This window comes from Nerophis ophidion, linkage group LG03 (assembly GCF_033978795.1).
Source record: "Nerophis ophidion isolate RoL-2023_Sa linkage group LG03, RoL_Noph_v1.0, whole genome shotgun sequence".
NCBI lineage: Eukaryota > Metazoa > Chordata > Actinopteri > Syngnathiformes > Syngnathidae > Nerophis > Nerophis ophidion.
The window spans coordinates 81751053-81774973 of record NC_084613.1 but is presented as its reverse complement, the minus strand read 5'-3'; the positions used below and the strand labels follow the sequence as shown (position 1 = coordinate 81774973).

The 23921-nt window shown below is 40.9% G+C and overlaps 1 protein-coding gene across 3 annotated transcripts in view; it reads right to left on the bottom strand.

Moving 5' to 3' along the window:
• Positions 1–23921, bottom strand: part of prpf18 (PRP18 pre-mRNA processing factor 18 homolog (yeast)) — a 26077-nt gene extending 2156 nt beyond the window's left edge. For 2 of the 3 annotated variants that reach the window (XM_061896218.1, XM_061896217.1), the window contains exons 1-10: positions 23721–23921; positions 15596–15673; positions 15400–15426; positions 11743–11844; positions 7002–7115; positions 6730–6876; positions 5138–5206; positions 4914–5054; positions 1709–1780; positions 1474–1629 (exon numbers count right to left, since the gene is read on the bottom strand). In XM_061896218.1, coding sequence (XP_061752202.1) covers positions 1474–1629; positions 1709–1780; positions 4914–5054; positions 5138–5206; positions 6730–6876; positions 7002–7115; positions 11743–11844; positions 15400–15426; positions 15596–15673; positions 23721–23786 — 972 coding nt within the window. In that variant the 5' untranslated portion in view covers positions 23787–23921. The remainder of the gene's footprint in view (positions 1–1473; positions 1630–1708; positions 1781–4913; positions 5055–5137; positions 5207–6729; positions 6877–7001; positions 7116–11742; positions 11845–15399; positions 15427–15595; positions 15674–23720) is intronic. The other variant, XM_061896219.1, reaches the window with a different exon arrangement.

Genomic DNA, 23921 nt, shown 5'->3' with positions numbered 1-23921 from the left:
TACTATGTCTGTTTCAGTCACTATATTATTTAGTCACTACAGCAATTAACAACTTGTGTTCACATCCACAGGAACCACATGGGTTAGCCTACTCTATACAGTAATTACAACCTTACTAGTGTTCACTTCACAGGCACAGATGGTTCATCTACTTATTGACATTATTTACACATTACTTTTGTCTGTTTCAGTCACTATGTTATTTACTCACTACAACTTGGGTTCACATCCACAGGAACCACATGGGTTAGCCTACTCTATAGAGTATTTAAACCTTACTAGTGTTTACTTCACAGCCACGGATGGTTCATCTAATTATTGACATTATTTATTTTGCTTCATTCACACATTACTTTGGCATTTTTGCTTTGATGGCTCTGACATGAGCCTTTCCGGCAAATTTCTGAGAAGCTTACATTTTCCTTTTTGTTTCTGCTTTAATGAATTCTGCCTTGGATTTTATAGCCAATTTCTGTCTCTTTGACTCCCTCTCCACTTCTAACTGCTCCAAATGCAAAAATGTAATAGATTACACACAATGTTTATTCTATGAGCTAACTTCCTTTAGTTGAATAGCCATTTGGGAGTTATAGCAAGAAATAACAAATATCTTGTTTATGTTTCAAAATGATTCAAATATTCAATGTCAAAATATAAATAGTAGAAATAATGAAGAAAATGTCAGCTACTGTCTTGTTGTAAAACACCAATGAAAATGAAAGTCAGCATTTAGGCTATCCTTTAGTAAACCTGTCTGCCACAATCATGTGTGTTCTTAAAGGTGTATTCCACTTCTTCCACTTTGGATTTGGTAAATAAGTCAAATTAATGTTTTATCATACATTTGTCCAAATGTGGCCAACATTGTGGGTTTCCTGGAAGTGGTCTACATGGCTAACAAAAACATCTAAGGAAGAGAATCCCTCTGCCATCTTCCACTAGTTTTTTTTAAGATAAAAATCTTGAATATTCTCTCTTCTCTTATACGACTCTCTCTTCGTCATTTGGGATGTCTGTTGTGATTTCACTTCCTGGTTCCATGACCCGCCCTTTCTTGCCTCTGATTGGCCTGTCCCTAATGTTTTGTCCTAATCTTAACCAATGATGACTCATCATAGTAAACAATCATGGATGTTCTTATACATAAACCAACCAATCATCATTGATGTATAGTTTGTCCCCTGCCTGTGGAGTTGCTTCACTACAAAGCTTCCATTTTTAACTTTATCATTTTTAATGGAAAACCTTACTTTTTAGCACCGGATGATCAAAAAAACTACTTATTAGGGCAAAACCGCAGTTGTTGGCAGGTATGGCAAAGAGCTGGATCAAGATTTTAAACACATTGCAAGTTGGAAAAACGAAAAAAACATTTTTTATTTTTACAGAGGTAAAAAGGACAGATTACCGACTTTTGACGGAAAAAAAAAAAAATCACATGCCTGGAAATGTCACGCCATTCATTTGTCTCACCTGAATATATTTTCTCTGCGTTTCATCGTTGAGGACGTGGGCCACATGCTTGGAGAAGATTTTCTCTCTCCCGGTACGGGCGTGGATCCCCACCATGGTCACACCGATGGGCCACGGGGCGTTTCCTATAGCCATCTGCAGGTATGCGTCATTTGCCTTGACAGAAAAAACAAGCTTATTTAAATATTCACAAACTTGTGCTGTTGAGTGAGGTAGGAGGCAGAAGAAAACTAACCTTGACGTATTCCCTCTCCAGCATGAATTTGATGATGTCAGTGATTGATTCTTTGATGTCAGCCGGTAAATTCTAAAGGACACAGCACAATTTCAATGAATGGGAAATGCAGAAAAAAACTCAGGACTCTTGAGCAAAATGAGTTAATATTATACAATGCAGCATTTCATAACAACCCACAGTTAACATGAACATGTGAGGTCTGTTTGGATGATGTTGCGTTTTGGACCTGTTCTTCCTTCGGTCAACGCCCCCAGATTGTTTGATGACACATAAGCTGGTTTTAAATCAATCAGAGACAGAGGTTGCTCATTTTCCTATTTTATTACCAAAGCGCCTTGGGAGATCAATCTAGATACAACATTTCAAAGCTCGGTCCAAATTGATCTAATCCTAAAATGGCAGTTTCTCCCTCCTCACTCACTCTCACCCGCCCCCCTTCTTCTCCTCCCTACTTCGGACAGTTGAGCTAGGGATTGTTATGTCTTCATTCCAACATTCCAAATTCAAGGTCTATGTAAAAGGCTCACACTTTAGCTGTTCTAAAATCTGATTAGGAAATAAAAAGACAACCAAATCCAACAATGATTATTTTTGTTAGAATGCATAACAATCGGCACCAATATATGCAGCAAACCAATGTCAGGTCACATCTCGCGAGAAGATTGAACACCTTCTGCTTCCTCTATTGTGATGCCACTCAATGCATTTCAATAATAAACACTGTATAAAATAAGAAATACTGCAACGTAAAATAATTCTTTACAAAAATCATGACCAATGGACAACTAATTACATGTTCTATTCCTATCAACAAGAAAGACAGTTTTTTTTGTAATAAATTCATAAATTCGAATCCAATTGAATAAGATCGGCGATGTTCCAATACTTATCATTCAAGAGTAATATCACATGTCCATTCAACCAGAGTTCTATATGGCTTACCCTGACTAGGGTCACGGATAAGGAGAGGCTGCAGCCAATGACAGCTGACTTCAGGTAAGGTACAAAAGGCTAATTTACAGACTCCAATTAACCTAACCTGCAGACCTTTGAGACACTTCTGAGTTAGGGCTATATAAATAAACATTGATTGATTGATTGATTAACATGCATATATTTGAAATGTGTGAGGAAACCGGGGTACCCAGAGAAAACCCACACACACACACAGGTATAACATGCAAACGCCACACAGAGATGCCCAAAAGAAGCTCCTGACTTTGTGGCTTACATGCTAACTACTACACCACCGTCATATGTATGACCTTTATTTTCATTTTTAATCTACAGTATTTGTGTTGAGTGATAGTGACCACGGTCACATGTACGACCTGTATTTTCATTTTTAATTTACAGTATTTGTGGTGAGTGCTAGTGACAATGTAACAACTTACACACAATATTTAAACTCGGTCCTTCGGCACAATTATAAACTAGGTATAACTGGGTATATTTTGTTTGTACCACCAGTTGCGTCGTAACAATACCTGGTACTTTGCTGCTTGTGACTGCGAGCGACTCTTTCCGAAGGTGCGATATTAGAATATAAGTAAAGTTAAAGTACTAATGATTGTCACACACACAATAAGTGTGGTGAAATGTGTTCTCTGCATTTGACCCATCCCCTTGTTCACCCCCTGGGATGTGAGGGGAGCAGTGGGCAGCAGCGGGGGCAGCGCCCGGGAATCATTTTTGGTGATTTAACCCCCAATTCCAACCCTTGGTGCTGAGTGCCAAGCAGGGAGGTAATGGGTCCCACTTTTATAGTCTTTGGTATGACTCGGCTGGGGTTTGAACTCTCAACCTACCGATCTCAGTGCTTTACATTCATTGTGAATTGTATATATATATAATGAGACTGGAAAATTTAGCAATATTTCCACATTGCCGGCATACTTGTTGCTTTGTGGAGCACAGTTTGATCATGTCATCATTTGTGCCTAAGAATCCATACAATAGTTAATGTAGGATCATTATAGATACAACAAACACTGATATGACCTAATATGTACATTTAAATGCATTCATTATTGCCATTATATGCCTGTTAGAGGTGTAACGGTACACAAAAATTTCGGTTCGGTACATACCTCGGTTTAGAGGTCACTGTTCGGTTAATTTTCGGTACAGAAAGAAAACAACAAAATATACATTTTTTGGTTATTTATTTACCAAATTTGTAAATAATGGCTTTATCCTTTTAACATTGGGAACACTATAATAATTCTGCCCACGTTAATCCACATTAAACTGCCCCAAGTTGTTGCTTTGATTAAATAAAATGAAAAAAAACCTTTCTTCTACATATAAAAAGTGCAACATTAAACAGTTTCAAGTCAACTCATCATGCTTAATTTATTACAGCATTTGGGAAGCCTGTAGTTTACTTTTATTATGTAAATGTTATATTTTTATCAACATGTGATAGCAGGGACCCTGCCATTCAAAACTAGGCTGCTACATTACTAATGATTAATGTAACTATTGCTGAAAAAATAGTACAATAGCAATAGGAGAGACTATTCATCCCTGAACACCATGGAGTTCAATGAAATAACAGATAAGGGATTTGCTGCCCCTAACACACACACACACACACACACACACACACACACACACACACACACACACACACACACACACACACGCACACAAACACAGCAAAATGAGCTAACGTTACGCTAAAAGCTAATTAGCCTTCACCTCAAGCCAGAACTGTGAGCGAGCTGAGCTGCAGTTTAAGTTTCTAGAAGGTCAACGGGCTCATAATGATGTTTGTAATAGTTGTGACTGGGATGTGTTTTTTATAATTTGGGGAGAGTACGCTGTTCGCTGCTACCCTGCTAGACGAATATCTGCTCGACGCTGAGGCATTGACTCCATGCGCTCTGAATACGCACTGCTGATTGGCTTTGTGTGTAACCAATCAGATGGTTGTTTGGGTGGGGACATTGCTTGCTGCTGAGACAGAGGCAGAAAGCAAAGCAGCTTGTGAAGACTTGATTACAAACTCATTCGGTATCCCTGCGTGCCGAACCGAAACCCCCGTAACGAAACGGTTCAATACAAATACACGTACCGTTACACCCCTACATGCTAGCAATTTTTTGACATCCTCACCGTGTTACCGTCGTTCACAAACTCCCATCTAAACCCGAAACTGTAATATTTCAGCCTTGATAATTGATTAGTTTTTTGGTACCTTTTTCCTGAGCTTCCTGAAGAGAGGTTTGAGGTAAGCCTCGGTCTGAGAGTGGGTGGCACTGGCCAGCTTCCCCTGAACGCTGCGCTTCACGTGGTCCTCACGCTTGTTCAGATCTTTGGCCCACACGCCAAGAAGAAACTGAAAGCAAAGAGAACGGCTGGTGACACCACCGACAAGAGGGCCCGACCTATAATGAATACAGCTGAAATAAGGGCACTCACACTGAGAAACTTGTCGATGACATCTTGGTCTCCGTCGTCATCTCCTATGCCCAGAGCTCTGCCAAGAATCTGCATGAACGACAATGAATAAATCATACAATATGTGAGTGTGCTTGACTTAAGTGTACCCTTTTAACTGATTGACAAGTAATAAGTTGTTAGTGTTTCCACTAGGTTTGTGCGATATACTGGCAGCCCTTTGAGACACTAGTGATTTAGGACTATGTAAGTAAACATTGATTGATTGATTGATACTAGTATAGTATCACTGTACTAATGAATCAAAAACGGTACTATACTCAGCTTGAAAAGTACCGGTTCCTCATATTTTTTTTCTAAGGGTCATGGCGGCGCACCGTCGTCACGTCATGATATTGCTGGTTTTACGAGCAGAGGAGCATGTTCGGCAGCGCGCGCACACAGAGTACTTACAAGCAGACACAGTGTGTAAACAGAAAAGGGAGAATGGACGGATTTTGGTCTAAAAATTTAAGACAAAGGTGAAGTTTTAACACTGAAACACCCTCTGGAAAAGTTGCTTTAAGACATGGTTAGCTAGCTTGCAGCTAACATCCATCCACAGTGTTTTAACTACTTCTAAATCACTAATCCTTGTCTCCATGGCGACAAATAAAGTAAGTTTCTTACAGTTAGCATTATCACTGGAGGACGAGGAATAGCTAAACATGCTTCACTACACACCGTATGAGAATACAATAGCTCACCGACGTCACCGCTAACAAAAGCTAGCGCTCCTAAATGTAAACAAATGCCATGGGTGGATCTACACCTGACATCCACTGTAATGATACCAAGTACAATAGCGTATCTAGTCGATACTACTATGATTACATCGATATTTTTTATCGTCACAAAATCTTTTTTCCTTTTTTAAAAATTCATATCATGTTTATAAAGTCAGGAAATAACTCCCTAGACACACAAGGACTTTGAATATGACCAATGTATGATCCTGTAACTACTTAGTATCGGATCGATACCTAAATGTGTGGTATCATCCAAAACTAATGTAAAAGTATCAAAGAAGAGAAGAATAAGTGATTTTTACATTTTAACAGAAGTGTAGATGGAACATGTTAAAACAGAAAACAAGCAGATATTAACAGTTAAAGAACAAGTGGATTAATAATCCATTAGTACAGTTTGTCCCTCATAATGTAGACAGAATAATAGGTAGATAAATGACACAATATGTTACTGCATACGTCAGCAGACTAATTAGGAGTCTTTGTTTGTTTACTTACTACTAAAAGACAAGTTGTCGACTATGTTCACTATTTTATTTAAGGACTAAATTATAATAATAAACATGTTTCATGTACCCTAAGATTGTTTGTTCAAATAAAGACAATGATGACATTTTTAGTGCTCCGCTTAATTTAGTATCGAAATACATTTTGGTACCGGTCCCAAAATATTGGTATTGGGACAAAACTAGTTTCCATTATGTTGGAGAGGTCTTGAAACTTCTTCTCCTCTAATCTTCCTGTTTTGTCCGCACCTTGAAAAAATTGCTTAACTGTTTGCGGTCTTTGGGAAAAGTGAGGGTCGTCAATGGTGATGTGCAGTACCTCCAGTTCTTCTATGGTGGTGTTCTCTTCATGCACTTTGAGGTCATGTTGCGTGTCCACCTCACCAGGCTCTGTCCCGCCGACAATTTCATTTAAGTACTGCGCGTCAATCTTGTCCATGGCGGTCTTCAGGTCATTCCTCAAACCCTAAGAAACAGGAAGTGGCCACCAATACTGTGTAAGCTGATCAAACGGGTTAACAGGAGTGGGGGGTTTTAATGAGAAAGTGGAACACTACACTGTGTGCCACTGCAAAGTGTCCTGAGGCCTACCTTGTTTACTTCTGGAGTCAGAATCTCAATCTTCCGCAGTCGTTGGAAGGCGTCATAGTCGGACTCTGCGAACAGTCTGACTGGCTCGCCTCGTTCTCTCAGTCGCCGAATGACCTAATCAAACACATTTGCTCACTGTTGACGACTAAAACATCTTACATGAGACTCATTTTACAACCTTAACACCAAAATCTGGCTTTTAGGGATGAAGTAAACATAAACAGCATTAATGATAAATGCAGTAAAACGCCCAAAATGTCAGCAGCACGTTTTAAATTAAAATGATGTAAAAAGTGATTGATATCACTTTGTAAACTCACGGACCAACTAAAGTCTAACATGAATAAAAGACAATAATTAAAAAACATACCCCAACTAGAGGTGTAACGGTAGATAAAAAATTCGGTTCGGTACGTACCTCGGTTCAGAGGTCACGGTTCGGTTCATTTTCGGTACAGTAAGAAAAAAACTAAATATACATTTTTTGATTATTTATTTAACAAATTTGCTAAATCTTCCATCAAAAATATTTTTCTTAGTGGAATATTTTATGTGAAGTAATCGGAAACTTGGATAGGTCAATAATTCATAATAACATTGATTTTGATTCAATATTATGTTTTGAGCAACGACCGTTTGAAAGAAGAAAAAAAACAGCTTTGTTTAATTAGTCAACGTTGCAACTTTTTCTTAATTACATTTAGCCTTTAAGCTTTTTTATTTTACTTTTGTTTATGTTTTTGTTTATTTTAATAGTATTTTTAGAATGTGCCGTGGGCCTTTAAAACATTAGCTGTGTGCCGCAAATGGCCTCCGGGGCACACTTTAGACACCCCTGCTATAGATAATAAAAAATTTAATCTGATTACCGGTAATGTGAAGTGAATTATATTTATATAGCGCTTTTCTCTAGTGACTCAAAGCGCTTTACATAGTGAAAACCAATATCTAAGTTACATTTAAACCAGTGTGGGTGGCACTGGGAGCAGGTGGGTATAGTGTCTTGCCCAAGGACACAACGGCAGTGACTAGGATGGCGGAAGCGGGAATCGAACCTGCAACCCTCAAGTTGCTGGCACGGCTGCTCTACCAACCGAGCTATGCCGCCCCAAAGGATAAACAGCAGAGCCTGGCGACGCATGCGCGTTTATCATAACTCTCTCGCTCTCTATCTCTGCCCCGCCGTCACGCTGCGTGCACCACTTTTTTTTTTTTTTTTTTTTAAACCGGTTTAACCCTGAACGTACATTGAAAGAACATGCAACCATAACTTAAAATGCCGGACATTCGAAGCATTTAAGAAACTTCACCTGGACAGCTCCGCAAAGAGGACATATCCCGTGAAAAGAGGAGGTGTGGTCAGTCTATCATTCACAATCCTTACGTAAGACAAGAACATGTTTGTATTTCTTTTTTTACATATTCTAGATCAGAGGTGCCCACACTTTTTCTGCAGGCGAGCTACTTTTCAATTGACCAACTCGAGGGGATCTACCTCATTTATATATATCATTTATATTTATTTATTTATGAAAGAGACATTTTTGTAAACAAGTTAAATGTGTTTAATGATAATACAAGCATGTGTAACACATATAGATGTCTTTCTTTCACAAAGACAAGAATATAAGTTGGTGTATTACCTGATTCTGATGACTCGCATTGATTGGAATCAGACAGTAATGATGATAACGCCCACATTTTCAAATGGAGGAGAAAAAAGGTGTCCTTTCTGTACAATACCACATGAAAGTGGTTGGTTTTTGGCATCTAATTCATCCAGCTTCCATACACTTTACAAGAAAAACATTGGCGGCAAATTCCGTAGCTTGCTTGATTGACATTCACGGCACCCGAGGGTCTTGTGAGATGACGCTGGCTGCTGCCAGTTCATTATTATGAAAAAATGACAGAGAGGAAGGCGAGAAACACTTTTTATTTCAACAGACTTTCGCGCCGTCCCTTCCGTCAAAACTCTAAAGGCCGACTGCACATTTCCTATCTTCACAAAAAAAGCCCTGCTTCATGCTGCCTGCGCTAACAAAATAAGAGTCTCGGAAAGGCCAGCTTTCTGAGGGATCGCTTGTGCACGCCAGTTTTCCGAGACTCTGTATTTAGTTAGCGCAGGCAGCATGAAGCAGGGCCTTTATTGTGAAGATAGGAAATGTGCAGTCGGCCTTTAGAGTTTTGACAGAAGGTACGGTGCGAGAGTCTGTTGAAATAAAAAGTGTTTCTCGCCTTCCTCTCGGTCATATTTTCATAATAATGATCTTGCAGCAGCCAGCGTCATCTCAAAAGACCCTCCGGTACCGTGAATGTCATTTAAGTGACGTCTTGGTGAAGATTGATGATTACTAATTTTTAGGTCTATTTTTTTTAAAAGCCTGGCTGGAGATCGACTGACACACCCCCCGCGGTCGACTGGTAGCTCGCGATCGACGTAATGGGCACCCCTGTTCTAGATTGTAAATAAACGTTAGCAAAAGTCAGCTAACAATGGAGGCATTGAGAGTTGCTCTGTTAAATGCTCTAATTAGCATCATCGTTTTACATCCATAGGTATACACTGTATGTCATGTAGTACTAAGGCTGGGCAATATATCGATATGCTCGATATATCGCGGGTTTGTCTCTGTGCGATATAGAAAATGACTAGATCATGATATTCGAGTATACGTTCTCACACAGTTGCTTTTAGCTGCAGGCATTATATTGCATGCATTTCCAACTCATTCCTGCCACTCCTTCTCACAGACACTTAAAACAAGCGTACCTTCTTACACACGTCACATGTGCAACGTCACACGCTTCCGCGGAGCAGACAGGTAGCGACATGGTAACGTTAGCTGTGATGCTAACAGTGCGGTGCAGGTGGTAATACGAGTAAGAGAAGGTGCGAATCTGGTAACAAGTGAAGGAAGAACCATTTCCCAAGAAAACCAGCACGGCGTCCTTCGTCTGGCGGTGGTTTGGCTTCAAGCGGGAAGATGTTGAACTATTATGTGGCAAAAGCGTTGCGACAAAAAGTAGCACCACTGCTAATGTAGCATCATTTGAAAAGTCACCCGCAAGAGAATAAGGAGTGCTTGAAACTCTGCATGTCAACATCTCCGTTCGGTGCCACACCAACAAAATGCAACTACTGTAATTCTAGATCAACACCGTATGAAAGAAATAGTCAACGACAGGAGATAATGTCCGCAGGAACCAACCACGTCGCAAAGGAGACTTCCTATTATGCAGCTCATTTTTATTTGACACTCATTGAAATATCTTGTGTGACAGTGTGCACAAAAGTACACTTTATTTGTTTTAAACTACTGTAGTGGCGTTCTGTACAAAAAGTGCACTTTAATTTAATGTTGTTTTGCTATGTCATCTTAGTGACATCATGCACAAAAGTGCACTAATAGCTTGTTTTAAAACGTCTCTGAAAATCTTGCACTTTCTGTTTTAGTAATGACATGAATGTTTGTGCCACTGCTTAATAACTGTTTAATAAATACCGTTTTGGTATATTCACTTAGTTGTGATTTCCCTCTCTGCATGAAAGTTTAAAATAAGAATATATTAATGAATATGAACAACAATGTTTTAATGTAGACACATATAATCATCATACTGCTGTGATTATATGCATCAAGTGTTAATTCAAAGCTAAGGCAAAATATTGAGATACATATCATGACATGGCCTAAAAATATTGAGATATTATCCATCCATCCATCCATCATCTTCCGCTTATCCGAGGTCAGGTCGCGGGGGCAACAGCCTAAGCAGGGAAACCCAGACTTCCCTCTCCCCAGCCACTTCGTCTAGCTCTTCCCGGGGGATCCCGAGGCGTTCCCAGGCCAGCCGGGAGACATAGTCTTCCCAACGTGTCCTGGGTCTTCCCCGTGGCCTCCTACCGGTTGGACGTGCCCTAAACACCTCCCTAGGGAGGCGTTCGGGTGGCATCCTGACCAGATGCCCGAACCACCTCATCTGGCTCCTCTCGATGTGAAGGAGCAGCGGCTTTAGTTTGAGTTCCTCCCGGATGGTAGAGCTTCTCACCCTATCTCTAAGGGAGAGCCCCGCCACACGGCGGAGGAAAATCATTTCGGCCGCTTGTACCCGTGATCTTATCGTTTCGGTCATGACCCAAAGCTCATGACCATAGGTGAGGATGGGAACGTAGATCGACCGGTAAATTGAGAGCTTTGCCTTCCGGCTCAGCTCCTTCTTCACCACAACGGATCGGTACAACGTCCGCATTACTGAAGACGCCGCACCGATCCGCCTGTCGATCTCACGATCCACTCTTCCCTCACTCGTGAACAAGACTCCTAGGTACTTGAACTCCTCCACTTGGGGCAGGGTCTCCTCCCCAACCCGGAGATGGCACTCCACCCTTTTCCGGGCGAGAACCATGGACTCGGACTTGGAGGTGCTGATTCTCATTCCGGTCGCTTCACACTCGGCTGCGAACCGATCCAGCGAGAGCTGAAGATCCCGGTCAGATGAAGCCATCAGGACCACATCATCTGCAAAAAGCAGAGACCTAATCCTGCGGTTACCAAACCGGAACCCCTCAACGCCTTGACTGCGCCTAGAAATTCTGTCCATTGAGATATTAATAAAGCCCATATCGCCCAGCCCTATGTAGTACATTCATAACCACATGTCATCTACATTTTGCACATTTTAAGCATACGACAGTGTAATAATTTCACATGCATCACAAGGTTCACTTTTCCCTCACCTCTTGTCGCGACAGTGTCATTGGCAGCTTCTCTTCTGTCAGCTCCAGCTCCAGTCCTGGATTAGCTGAGGTGGACGCTTCATCCTCTTCCTTTTTGTCAATCTTCGGGACAAATTGGAAAACTCAAGTTAGTAGAGCAAAAGAGAGATTTTAACAGGGTTCAAATAATGCTTTAATTCAATAAAGATCATTAAAAATCAAATGTGTTCGCAGGATTGAAGAAGCCGTATTTTCCCAGTGATAAGTGGAACAGCACAGAGCCACATGCATATCTTACCTCTCATGTCCAGTAGGAGGACAAAAAGTCCCAAATATTATAATGGTGTTTACAATGCAACACTTGTAGTCGTTTTACAGCACAAAGTCATCATGCTTCTATACATGCATGCATCACTGCTCTTTTAGCCAATCATGACAATTAAGGAACATAATCTCATTAACAAAAAAAATTTTCAAATCAGATACATCAGGGTGTTTGCGAAGAGTGACATCCATCAAAGGCTGAACAGGGAGCGAAAGCACAAATGAAAAAAGATTGAGTAAAAAAGTAGTTTTGAAACACAAATATGCCCCATTTCAATGCATACTGAACAGCACACAGGAAACGTGTCCTCAGTCGGGGTTTATGTCTTCTGTTCCTTGTTGTCTTTTTCATTGGTCTTCTTTGCATGTGCCGGGAAATAAGTTCTGTAATAATGTCAGCATCGTGTCACTAGCTCTGTACGAAAAGTATACACCAGACAGGGGCAAAATAGGGCCTGCAGGCCACATGCTTACCAATAACATTTTCAATCCGGCCCACCGGACGTTCTCCATCATTTTATTAGACCTTTAACATCAAAAGTGTATTTACAATTATGATGTGCAGTGCTGTTTTTAAATGACTAAGTCTTGAACTTTAGAAAGCTTTTCAATGGTTAGAATCTGAACTTTTGAGTGTTATAAAAGTTATTAGGGTAATATGGAGTTTGCATGTTCTCCCCGTGACTGCGTGGGTTCCCTCCGGGTACTCCGGCTTCCTCCCACCTCCAAAGACATGCACCTGGGGATAGGTTGATTGGCAACACTAAATTGGCCCTAATGTGTGAATGTGAGTGTGAATGTTGTCTGTCTATCTGTGTTGGCCCTGCGATGAGGGGGCGACTTGTCCAGGGTGTACCCCGCCTTCCGCCCGATTGTAGCTGAGATAGGCGCCAGCGCCCCCCGCAACCCCGAAAGGGAATAAGCGGTAGAAAATGGATGGGATGGATGGATAAGTCACAGCAGCTCAGACCAGGAACAAAGCAGAGTGGGCGGGGCTTGTTTTCAGAGCAGCCAGCCCCAAACGTGTCAGAAACAGATGCGGAAGCACATTTTTACAATCAATTTCTGCATAAAAGTGATAACATATCATATTGTGGGTGTTCATTACAGTTGGCATTTATATTTTGCTGTTGGTTACATTTTTGTTGTGTTTTGCTTGATTGTAAAAGATACACAACTATGGAGGAGCTGGTGTGAGAAGTGAAATATGTTGTTAATATTCACTCTTTTATTGTTCATAGTTAATATTGTAAATCCCACTTCTTTATTTTAGTGTACATTTTGGGTGTTGTACGAGTTATTAGGGTAATCTCGGTAACAACAGCTCAGACCAGGACAAAGCAGAGTGGGCGGGGCTTGTTTTCAGAGCAGTCAGCCCCAAACATGTGTCAGAAACAGATGCGGAAGCACATTTTTACAATCAATTTCTGCATAAAAGTGATAACATATCATATTGTGGGTGTTCATTACACTTGGCATTTATATTTTGCTGTTGGTTACATTTTTGTTGTGTTTTGCTTGATTGTAAAAGATACACAGCTATGGAGGAGCTGGTCTGAGAAGTAAAATATGTTGTTAATATTCAGTCTTTTATTGTTCATAGTTAATATTGTAAATCCCACTTCTTTATTTTAGTGTACATTTTGGGTGTTGTACGAGTTATTAGGGTAATCTCGGTAACAACAGCTCAGACCAGGACAAAGCAGAGTGGGCGGGGCTTGTTTTCAGAGCAGTCAGTCCCAAACATGTATCAGAAACAGATGCGGAAGCACATTTTTACAATCAATTTCTGCATAAAATTGACAATATATCATATTGTGGGTGTTTATCACAATTTGCATTCATATTTTGCCGTTTGTTACATTTTTGTTGTGTTTGCTTGATTGTAAAAGATGTCTATAGAGGAGCTGGTCTGAGAAGTAAAATATGTTAATATGTTGTTAATATTCAGTATTTTATTGTTCATACTTAATCAGAATCAGAAAAACAGTATTTTTCGGAGTATAAGTCACACCTGCTGAAAATGCATAATAAAAAAGGAAAAAAAACATATATAAGTCGCACTGGAGTATAAGTTGCATTTTTGGGGGAAATGTATTTGATAAAACCCAACACCAAGAATAGACATTTGAAAGGCAATTAAAAAGAAATAAAGAATAGTGAACAGCAGGCTGAATAAGTGTACGTTATACCAACTGAAAAGGTGCCTGGTATGTTAACGTAAAATAAATAAATAAATAAATGGGTTGTACTTGTATAGCGTTTTTCTACCTTGAAGGTACTCAAAGCGCTTTGACACTACTTCCACATTTACCCATTCACACACACATTCACACACTGATGGAGGGAGCTGCCATGCAAGGCGCCAACCAGCACCCATCAGGAGCAAGGGTGAAGTATCTTGCTCAGGACACAACGGACGTGACGAGGTTGGTACTAGGTGGGATTTGAACCAGGGACCCTCGGGTTGCGCACGGCCACTCTCCCACTGCGCCACGCCGGTAAGAGTCATTCAAATAACTATAACATATAGAACATGCTATACGTTTACCAAAAAATCTGTCACTCCTAATTGCTAAATCCGATGAAATCTAATACGTCTAGTCTCTTACGGGAATGAGCTAAATAATATTATTTGATATTTTACGGTAATGAGTTAATAATTTTACACATAAGTCGCTCCTGAGTATAAGTCGCACCCCAAACTATGAAAAAAAATGTGATTTATAGTCCGAAAAATACGGTACTTTAATAATCCCTGAGGGGAAATTAAGATTTTCAAAATATTGTAAAGCCCACTTTCTTTACTTTCATGTACATTTTGGGTGTCCCGTTCAGTTAAAATCTGTAAAATTCCATTTAAGTTTTTTGAGATGGTCTGTCATAACTTTTTTGACCTCTCATTGAAACTTTTGGTATTAGTGTTGTTGAAAAAAAAAAGGAGCCAAACACACATACTGTACAGCTAAATGTGTATATACAGTATCATTTATACACACATACTGTACAGCTAAGTGTGTATATACAGTATCATTTATACACACATAATGTACAGCTAAATGTGTACCGGTATATATAATTTATACACACATACATATTGGCCCACCCAGACGCTTTTTTCCCCTCAATGTGGCCCCCCGAGTCCAAATATTTGCCCAACTCTGGTATACACACTGACATTGGTGGGCTTCCAAGGGGAATAAAACATTCTTACAGTCTGTTGCAGGTGAAAAAAGGCACCAAGGAAGTAGAAGCATGAGGACATACAGTGTGTGTGTGGAGCGGGGGAAATAAAAATCACACTTTCATATTCATGCAATCCTGTCGGCTACTTTCACTGTTGCAAGCCCATACCTGGCTGTCAGGAGACTCTCTCTGAACCTACAGGTGCAGGCGGCAGGTTGAGGAGAAACAGCACAGTGAAGACAGAAACAAAGACTAAGGTCTGAACTTGTCACCTCCTTCCCAATGCGTGGCTCAAATGTGACATCACACAGAACACAAGTGAAATGTATTGGTGTGTAAAGGAAAGCAAAATGAAACTATCAACCTTATAGCCACATCTTTTGAAGTAGTCCTCCTGCTCCTTGCGTGCGAGATCGGCTCTCTTGAAGAACTTTTTGGAGCCCTGGAAACAAGACGTGGGAACAAAAAGGGTCATTATTCGTGTCGCATGGACATGTGCACTCACTGGACACTTTATTAGGCACACCTGAACAACCCACTGGGGTTTTTTTTTTTTTTTTTGCTTGTAATGCAAAAGCAAGACAACTTGAAATATCTTTGAAACAAACAAAGAGCAGAAGAATCTTATTACATAAAGCGGCTCAAAATGGCGCTCACAACAAACCCCCACCTTTGGGTAAATCTCTTGACAGTGTGGAGAATGCATATGTTTTTAAAGGCCTACTGAAATGAGATTTTCTTATTCAAACGGAGATAGCCGGTCCATTCTATGTGTCATACTTGATCATTTCGTGATATTGCCATATTTTTGCTGAAAGTATTTAGTAGAGAACATCATAGTCATCATTGTCACCGACGTCCCACTGGGTGTGAGTTTTTCTTGCCCTTATGTGGGCTCCACCGAGGATGTCGTAGTGGTTGTGTTGTGATTTGTGCAGCCCTTTGAGACACTAGTGATTTAGGGCTATATAAGTAAACATTGATTGATTGATTGAACATCCACGATAAAGTTCGCAACGGGAGAAAAGCCCTGCCTCTACCGGAAGTCGCAGACGATGACGTCACGCGTGTGGGGGCTCCTCACATATTCACATTGTTTTTAATGGGAGCCTCCAACAAAAAGTGCTATTCGGACCGAGAAAACGACAATTTCCCCATTAATTTGAGCGAGGATGAAAGATTCGTGTTTGAGGATATTGATAACGACGGACTAGAAAAAAAAACAATTTCAATCGCGTTGCATTGAGACGGATTCATATGTTTTTAGAAACATTTACTAGGATAATTCTGGGAAATCCCTTATCTTTCTATTGTGTTGCTAGTGTTTTAGTGAGTTTAACAGTACCTGATAGTCGGAAGTGTACGTCCACGGCCGGGTGTTGACGTGCAGTGTCTCAGGGAAGTCGACGGCAGCTGTACGGGAGGCGCAAGCTCAGCTGATATATCCGGTAAGTGGCAACTTTTTAACCACAATTTTCTCACCGAAACCTGCTGGTTGACAAGTGGTCGGGATTCATATCCGCTGTGATCCAAAGGAAAGTTTCAACTGCGTGAATTTAAAACAAGGAATCACCGTGTGTGTTTGTGTGGCTAAAGGCTAAAGCTTCCCAACTCCATCTTGCTACTTTCAATCAATCAATCAATCAATGTTTACTTATATAGCCCTAAATCACTAGTGTCTCAAAGGGCTGCACAAACCACTACGACATCCTCGGTAGGCCCACATAAGGGCAAGGAAAACTCACACCCAGTGGGACGTCGGTGACAATTATGACTATGAGAACCTTGGAGAGGAGGAAAGCAATGGATGTCGAGCGGGTCTAACATGATACTGTGAAAGTTCAATCCATAATGGATCCAACACAGTCGCGAGAGTCCAGTCCAAACGGATCCAACACAGTCGCAAGAGTCCCGTTCACAGCGGAGCCAGCAGGAAACCATCCCAAGCAGAGGCGGATCAGCAGCGCAGAGATGTCCCCCAGCCGATACACAGGCAAGCAGTACATGGCCACCGGATCGGACCGGACCCCCTCCACAAGGAGAGTGGGACATAGGAGAAAAAGAAAAGAAACGGCAGATCAACTGGTCTAAAAATTGAGTCTATTTAAAGGCTAGAGTATACAAATGAGTTTTAAGGTGAGACTTAAATGCTTCTACTGAGGTGGCATCTCAAACTTTTACCGGGAGGGCATTCCAGAGTACTGGAGCCCGAAATGAAAACGCTCTATAGCCCGCAGACTTTTTTTGGGCTTTGGGAATGACTAATAAGCCGGAGTCCTTTGAACGCAGATTTCTTGCCGGGACATATGGTACAATACAATCAGCAAGATAAGATGGAGCTAGACCGTGTAGTATTTTATACGTAAGTAGTAAAACCTTAAAGTCACATCTTAAGTGCACAGGAAGCCAGTGCAGGTGAGCCAGTACAGGCGTAATGTGATCAAACTTTCTTGTTCTTGTCAAAAGTCTAGCAGGACTTCTCCAATATTAATTGAACAAATTGCAAAAGATTCAGCAACACAGTTCTCCAAAATACTGTGTAATTATGCCGTTAAAGCAGATGACATTTAGCTGTGTGTGTGCGTAGCGCTCATACTTCCTAAAAACCCCTGACGTCTTGCGTACACGTCATTATTACACGACGTTTTCAAGACGAAACTCCCGGGAAATTTAAAATTGCAATTTAGTAAACTAAAAAGGCCGTATTGGCATGTGTTGCAATGTTAATATTTCATCATTGATATATAAACTATCAGACTGCGTGGTGGGTAGTAGTGGCTTTCAGTAGGCCTTTAAGAGTTCTTTCTTAATTCAAAGTCATGTTTAAAGCAGCTAATATTTTCCCATGTGTACTTTTTTTGCTTGTATCTTTTGTCCGCAAGTGAACTCTGTGCTAAGTGGTTGGACTGTGGGAGCATAGCATGCTCCCTTTTTACCTTATCAGTATTAGAACAATGAGGCTGTATTCTTTTCTGGGCAGGGTGGGGGCTGTTTTCATATTCAATAAGTTGTCTCTTTCCGTTTGGCTTTCAGACTGCTTCTGGATGCCGCTATTAACGGATCGTAGGACCGGTCTCCTAAAGCTTGAGTAAAACTTGATAATATCACTAAAAGGGACGGCGTGGCGCAGTGGGGAGAGCGGCCATGCACAACGCGAGTGTCCCTGGTTCAATTCCCACCTAGTACCAACCTCGTCACGTCCGTTGTGTCCTGAGCAAGACACTTCACCCTTGCTCCTGATAGGTGCTGGTTGGCGCCTTGCATGGCAGCTCCCTCCATCAGTGTGTGAATGTGTGTGTGAATGGGTAAATGTGGAAGTAGTGTCAAAGCGCATTGAGTACCTTGAAGGTAGAAAAGCGCTATATAAGTACAACCCATTTATTTATTTATAATATTCCTATTCTGTCTTGATGGTCTTTCTTACTCTGCATACATGTCACCTGAAAGAACTTGGGATTGACCAGTGACTTTATTTCCCTGAGAGGAAGACAGGTCAGACGCAACAACGGTCGCTTAAAAGGGGCCGCACAGTATTTAGTGCATATATGAATGTAAAGAAGAACAACATTGCTATGTGCCAAATAGAACAACGGCAGTAAGTAATGACCACAAACTCATGTTAGTGAATGATGTCCTTAAATTATATTTGTTGGTGTAATAATATTTGTGTAGGAGGACAAACATGACACAAACCTTCCTACTGTTTATATTAAACATGCTTCACTGATGAGAGTATTTGGCCAGCGCCTATTTGTCCTGCTAATTTTGGCTGTCCTCAAACTCACCGTAGTTTGTTTACATGTATAACTTTCTCTAACGCTGCCACAGAAAGACGTGTTTTATGCCACTCCTTCTTTGTCTACTTTTGTCCACCAAACATTTTATGCTGTGTGTGAATGCACAAAAGGTGAGCTTTGTTGATGCTATTGACTTGTTAGAATAGAATAGAATAGAGTTTTATTGTCATTATTGCAATGAACAGGTTCAAAGAACAACGAAATTGGAGCAGCTCCTCCTAAGGTGCATATACAATATGGTAGTATAAATAGTAAAACAAAAGATAGAGATGACAGATGTATCTATGTATATGTATATGTATCCACACAGATGCATATCTGCATGCATATGAATACATATACACACATACATAAAACATTATTGCACATTGTAGTCCGAAAAAATAGAAAAACATTACACATGAGGACATGATGGACATATTGTGCTCACTCAGTGCCTGTTTAATGCTACTATGGCTCTTGGGTAAAAGCTATTTTTTAGTCTATTGGTGCTCGCTTTTAGCACCCTGTAGCGTCTGCATTGCAGTGCTAATCAGGCCTATTTGGTCACTGCAAGCTAATCCTTGCTAACATGCTATTTAGGCTAGCTGTATTTACATATTGCATCAGTATGCCTTGTTTGTAGGTATATCCATCCATCCATTTTCTACCGCTTATTCCCTTTTGGGGTCGCTGGCGCCTATCTCAGCTACAATCGGGAGGAAGGCGGGGTACACCCTGGACAAGTCGCCACCTCATCGCAGGGCCAACACAGATAAACAGACAACATTCACACTCACGTTCACACACTAGGGCCAATTTAGTGTTGCCAATCAACCTATACCCAGGTGCATGTCTTTGGAAGTGGGAGGAAGCCGGAGTACCCGGAGGGAACCCACGCATTCACGGGGAGGACATGCAAACTCCACACAGAAAGATCCCGAGCCTGGATTTGAACCCAGGACTGCAGGACCTTCGTTTTGTGAGGCAGACGCACTAACCCCTCTGCCACCGTGAAGCCCCGTTTGTAAGTATATTTGAGCTCATTTAATTTCCTTTACTAATGTCCTCTGTGTATTTATTGTATATGAGCATGTCTCATGACACATTATCTGTATGTAATATTGGCTGAATTTCTGATTGTGCGCCATGTTGTTCCAGATAAATTCATTATAGTTGATTGCCAATTCCTTAAACTTGGGCACACTCATCTTTACCTTTGGTAGTTTTAATCCAGTCATTTCCAGGAGTCATCTCACCCTCTGAGACACGTATTTATTGTTAGAATAATTATGTGTAAGTTATTAAACAACTCTTATGCTTAAAGGCCGCTGCTATAGTTATTATCAATTGTGCTGAAGTTGTACTTTTCTATCCGTGCAAAGGGACAGCCTGCAATCTTATCAGTGTTTGTGTCCAGAACATCGAGTACCGTGACGCAGACAAAGCAGAGACAGGGCAATATCACGAGTGTCAGCACATTTACATTTCTGAATAATCATATATTGTGTCCAACTGGGGCTGGTGAAATTACCCCCCTTCCTTCAGAAGCAGCCTCAGTGATGTAACCAGGGACCTCCCAAATAAATAGAGGAGCACGTTAAATTAGACCTTAGAGCGTAGGTTGGATCTGTAACTAAGAGTACAGCCCAAAACATCTCTCCTTATTGAACCAAATTGAACTCTGTTTCTGCATGATTCCTTGCTTCTTGTCTGTTTAATAGATGTCATCTGTGTTTGAATCTGACACTTACATAACACTTACAAAAGGCTTTTAACTTTTTGCGGCTCCAAACAGACTTGTTTTTGGTATTTTTCGGTCTGATATGGCTCTTTCAACATGTTGGGGAAGATTTCCTTTTTGTCTAAGCCACCAAAATCGATTTAGAAGCAGTGTTCATTATGTCATTCTGAAAGAATCCATTCATTTGACATTTTTGGTTGGGGAGGATTAGTTCAAAAGAAAATGGGCTTTGAAGGTTTGAATGGGAGAAATTAAAAAAATAAAAATAAATAAAAAAGTTTTCAGTCTGTCTGTTGTTCTATACCAAGTTCAGCACTCCTCTCACATTACTCCAAGTAACATCAAGAGGTGGATTAAAAAAGTCACAACGAATGTCATGTTGACACAGTTCTTGTACTGAATGTGTACCTAATGTTACGGCCAATGTGGTTTTGATAGATCAGTGTTTTTCAACCTTTTTTGAGCCAAGGCACATTTTATTTCGGTTAAAAAATGCGGAGGAACACCACCAGCAAAAATCATGAAAAACAAAACTCAGTTGACAAAAAAAAAAGGATTTGTCGCAATTGTTGAGTATGACTTTAAAGCATAAGCAAGCATGCAGCAATATAGGTCTTGTCTCAAAGTAGGTGTACTGTCACCACCTGTCACATCACACCCTGACTTTTTGAGTTGTTTGCTGTTTTCCTGTGCGTAGTGTTTTAGTTCCCATTTTTGTGGCTTTTTGTCTTTTTTGTATTTTCTTGGAGCAGTTTCATGTCTTCCTTTGAGCGATACTTCCCGCATTCTACTTTATTTTAGCAATCAAGAATATTTCAGTTGTTTTTAATCCTTCTTTGCAGGGACATTGTTGATTGTCACGTCATGTTTGGATGTACATTGTGGACGCCGTCTTTGCTCCACAGTAAGTCTTTGCTGTCGTCCAGCATTCGGTTTTTCTTGACTTTCGAGCCAGTTCAGTTTTAGTTTTGTTCTGCATAGCCTTGTCTAAGCTTCCATGCCTTTTCTTAGAGGCACTCACCTTTTGTTTATTTTTGGTTTAAGCATTACAACAAATTTTTACCTGCACCCTGCATCCCGCTGTTTCTGACATCTACAAAGCACTAATACTTTGTCTTAGCAATCAAGAATATTCAGTTGTTTTTAATCCTTCTTTGCAGGGACATTGTTGATTGTCACGTCATGTTCGGATGTACATTGTGGACGCTGTCTGTGCTCCACAGTAAGTCTTTGCTGTCGTCCAGCATTCTGTGTTTTTTGACTTTGCAGCCCGCTCAGTTTTACTTTTGTTCTGCATAGCCTTCTCTGAGCTTCAATGCCTTTTCTTAGGGGCACTCACCTTTTTTTTAATTATTTGGTTTAAGCATTAAAACACATTTTTACCTTCACCCTGCTTCCCGCTGTTTCTGACATCTAAAAAGCACTAAAACCTTGTTTTAGCAATCAAGAATATTTCAGTTGTTTTTAATCCTTCTTTGCGGGGACATTGTTGATTGCCACATCATGTTCGGATGTACATTGTGGACTCCGTCTTTGCTCCCCAGTAAGTCTTTGCTATCGTCCAGCATTTGGTTTTTCTTGACTTTGTAGCCAGTTTTGTTTTAGTTTCATTCTGCATAGCCTTCTCTAAGCTTCCATGCGTTTTCTTAGGGGCACTCACCTTTTGTTTATTTTTGGTTTAAGCATTACAACAAACTTTTTCCTGCACCCTGCATCCCGCTGTTTCTGACATCTAAAAAGCACTAAAACTTTGTTCTAGCAATCAATAATATTTCAGTTGTTTTTAATCCTTCTTTGCGTGGACATTGTTGATTGTCACGTCATGTTCGGATGTACATTGTGGACTCTGTCTTTGCTCCCCAGTAAGTCTTTGCTATCGTCCAGCATTCGTTTTTTCTTGACTTTGTAGCCAGTTTAGTTTTAGTTTTGTTCTGCATAGCCTTCTCTAAGCTTCCATGCCTTTTCTTAGGGGCACTCACCTTTTGTTTATTTTTTGGTTTAAGCATTAAGACACATTTTTACCTGCACGCTGCCTCCCGTCTTCAAAGCAATTAGTTACCAGCTGCCACCTACTGATATGGAAGAGTATTACACGGTTACTCTGCCGAGTTCTAGACGGCACCGACACTCAACAACAACATACAATTTTCAGACTATAATTACCGGTTTGCAAAAAATATTTTTAACCCATGGCTATAGGTGAGGATGGGAACGTAGATCGACCGGTAAATTGAGAGCTTTGCCTTCCGGCTCAGCTCCTTCTTCACCACAAACCTTTCAACACCTCACCTATGGCCATGAGCTTTGGGTCATGACCGAAAGGATAAGATCACGGGTACAAGCGCCCAAAATGAGTTTCCCCCGCCGGGTGGCGGGGCTCTCCCTTAGAGATAGGGTGAGAAGCTCTGCCATCCGAGAGGAGCTCAAAGTAAAGCCGCTGCTCCTCCACATCGAGAGGAGCCAGATCAGGTGGCTCAGGCATCTGGTCAGGATGCCACCCGAACACCTCCCTAGGGCACGTCCAACTGGTAGGAGGTTACGGGGAAGTCCCAGGACACGTTGGGAAGACTATGTCTCCCGGCTGGCCTGGGAACACATCAGGATCCCCCGGGAAGAGTTGGACAAGGTGGCTGTGGAGAGGGAAGTCTGGGCTTCCCTGCTTAGGCTGCTGCCCCCGGGACCCGACCTCAGTTAAGCGGAAGAAGATGGAAGGATGGATGGATTTTTAACCCAAATTGGTGAAATTAGAAAATCACACTAGTGTGCTGCGGTACAGTGGTTGAAAAACATTGCATCATCAGTGTCTGACAGTTATTATCTACTAAACCACATGATTTATTTACTTGTGTGTTATTGTTTTTAAAAGTGTCTAAAGAAAATAAGTAGAAAGACTAGCTGCTGCTCAAAAGAACATTCTAGAAGGTGAGCTAAGTAGCGAACACAAAACTCCTCCATTGCGACAAACTTACGTCAACCAGCTGGTTTTCTTCGAGGAGTTTTCTCTTCCTGGCAATCTCATCTTTAAGAATGTCCATGTTTAGCACATAATATCAAACAATGTCAGGTTATTCGGACAAAACAAACATTCTAGTAAAGATGTGTTCGTCTGAGCATCGCTACTTCCGCCGGAAGTTAGTCTTCTTCTGCTATTCAATGGCGGTTGGCAAACA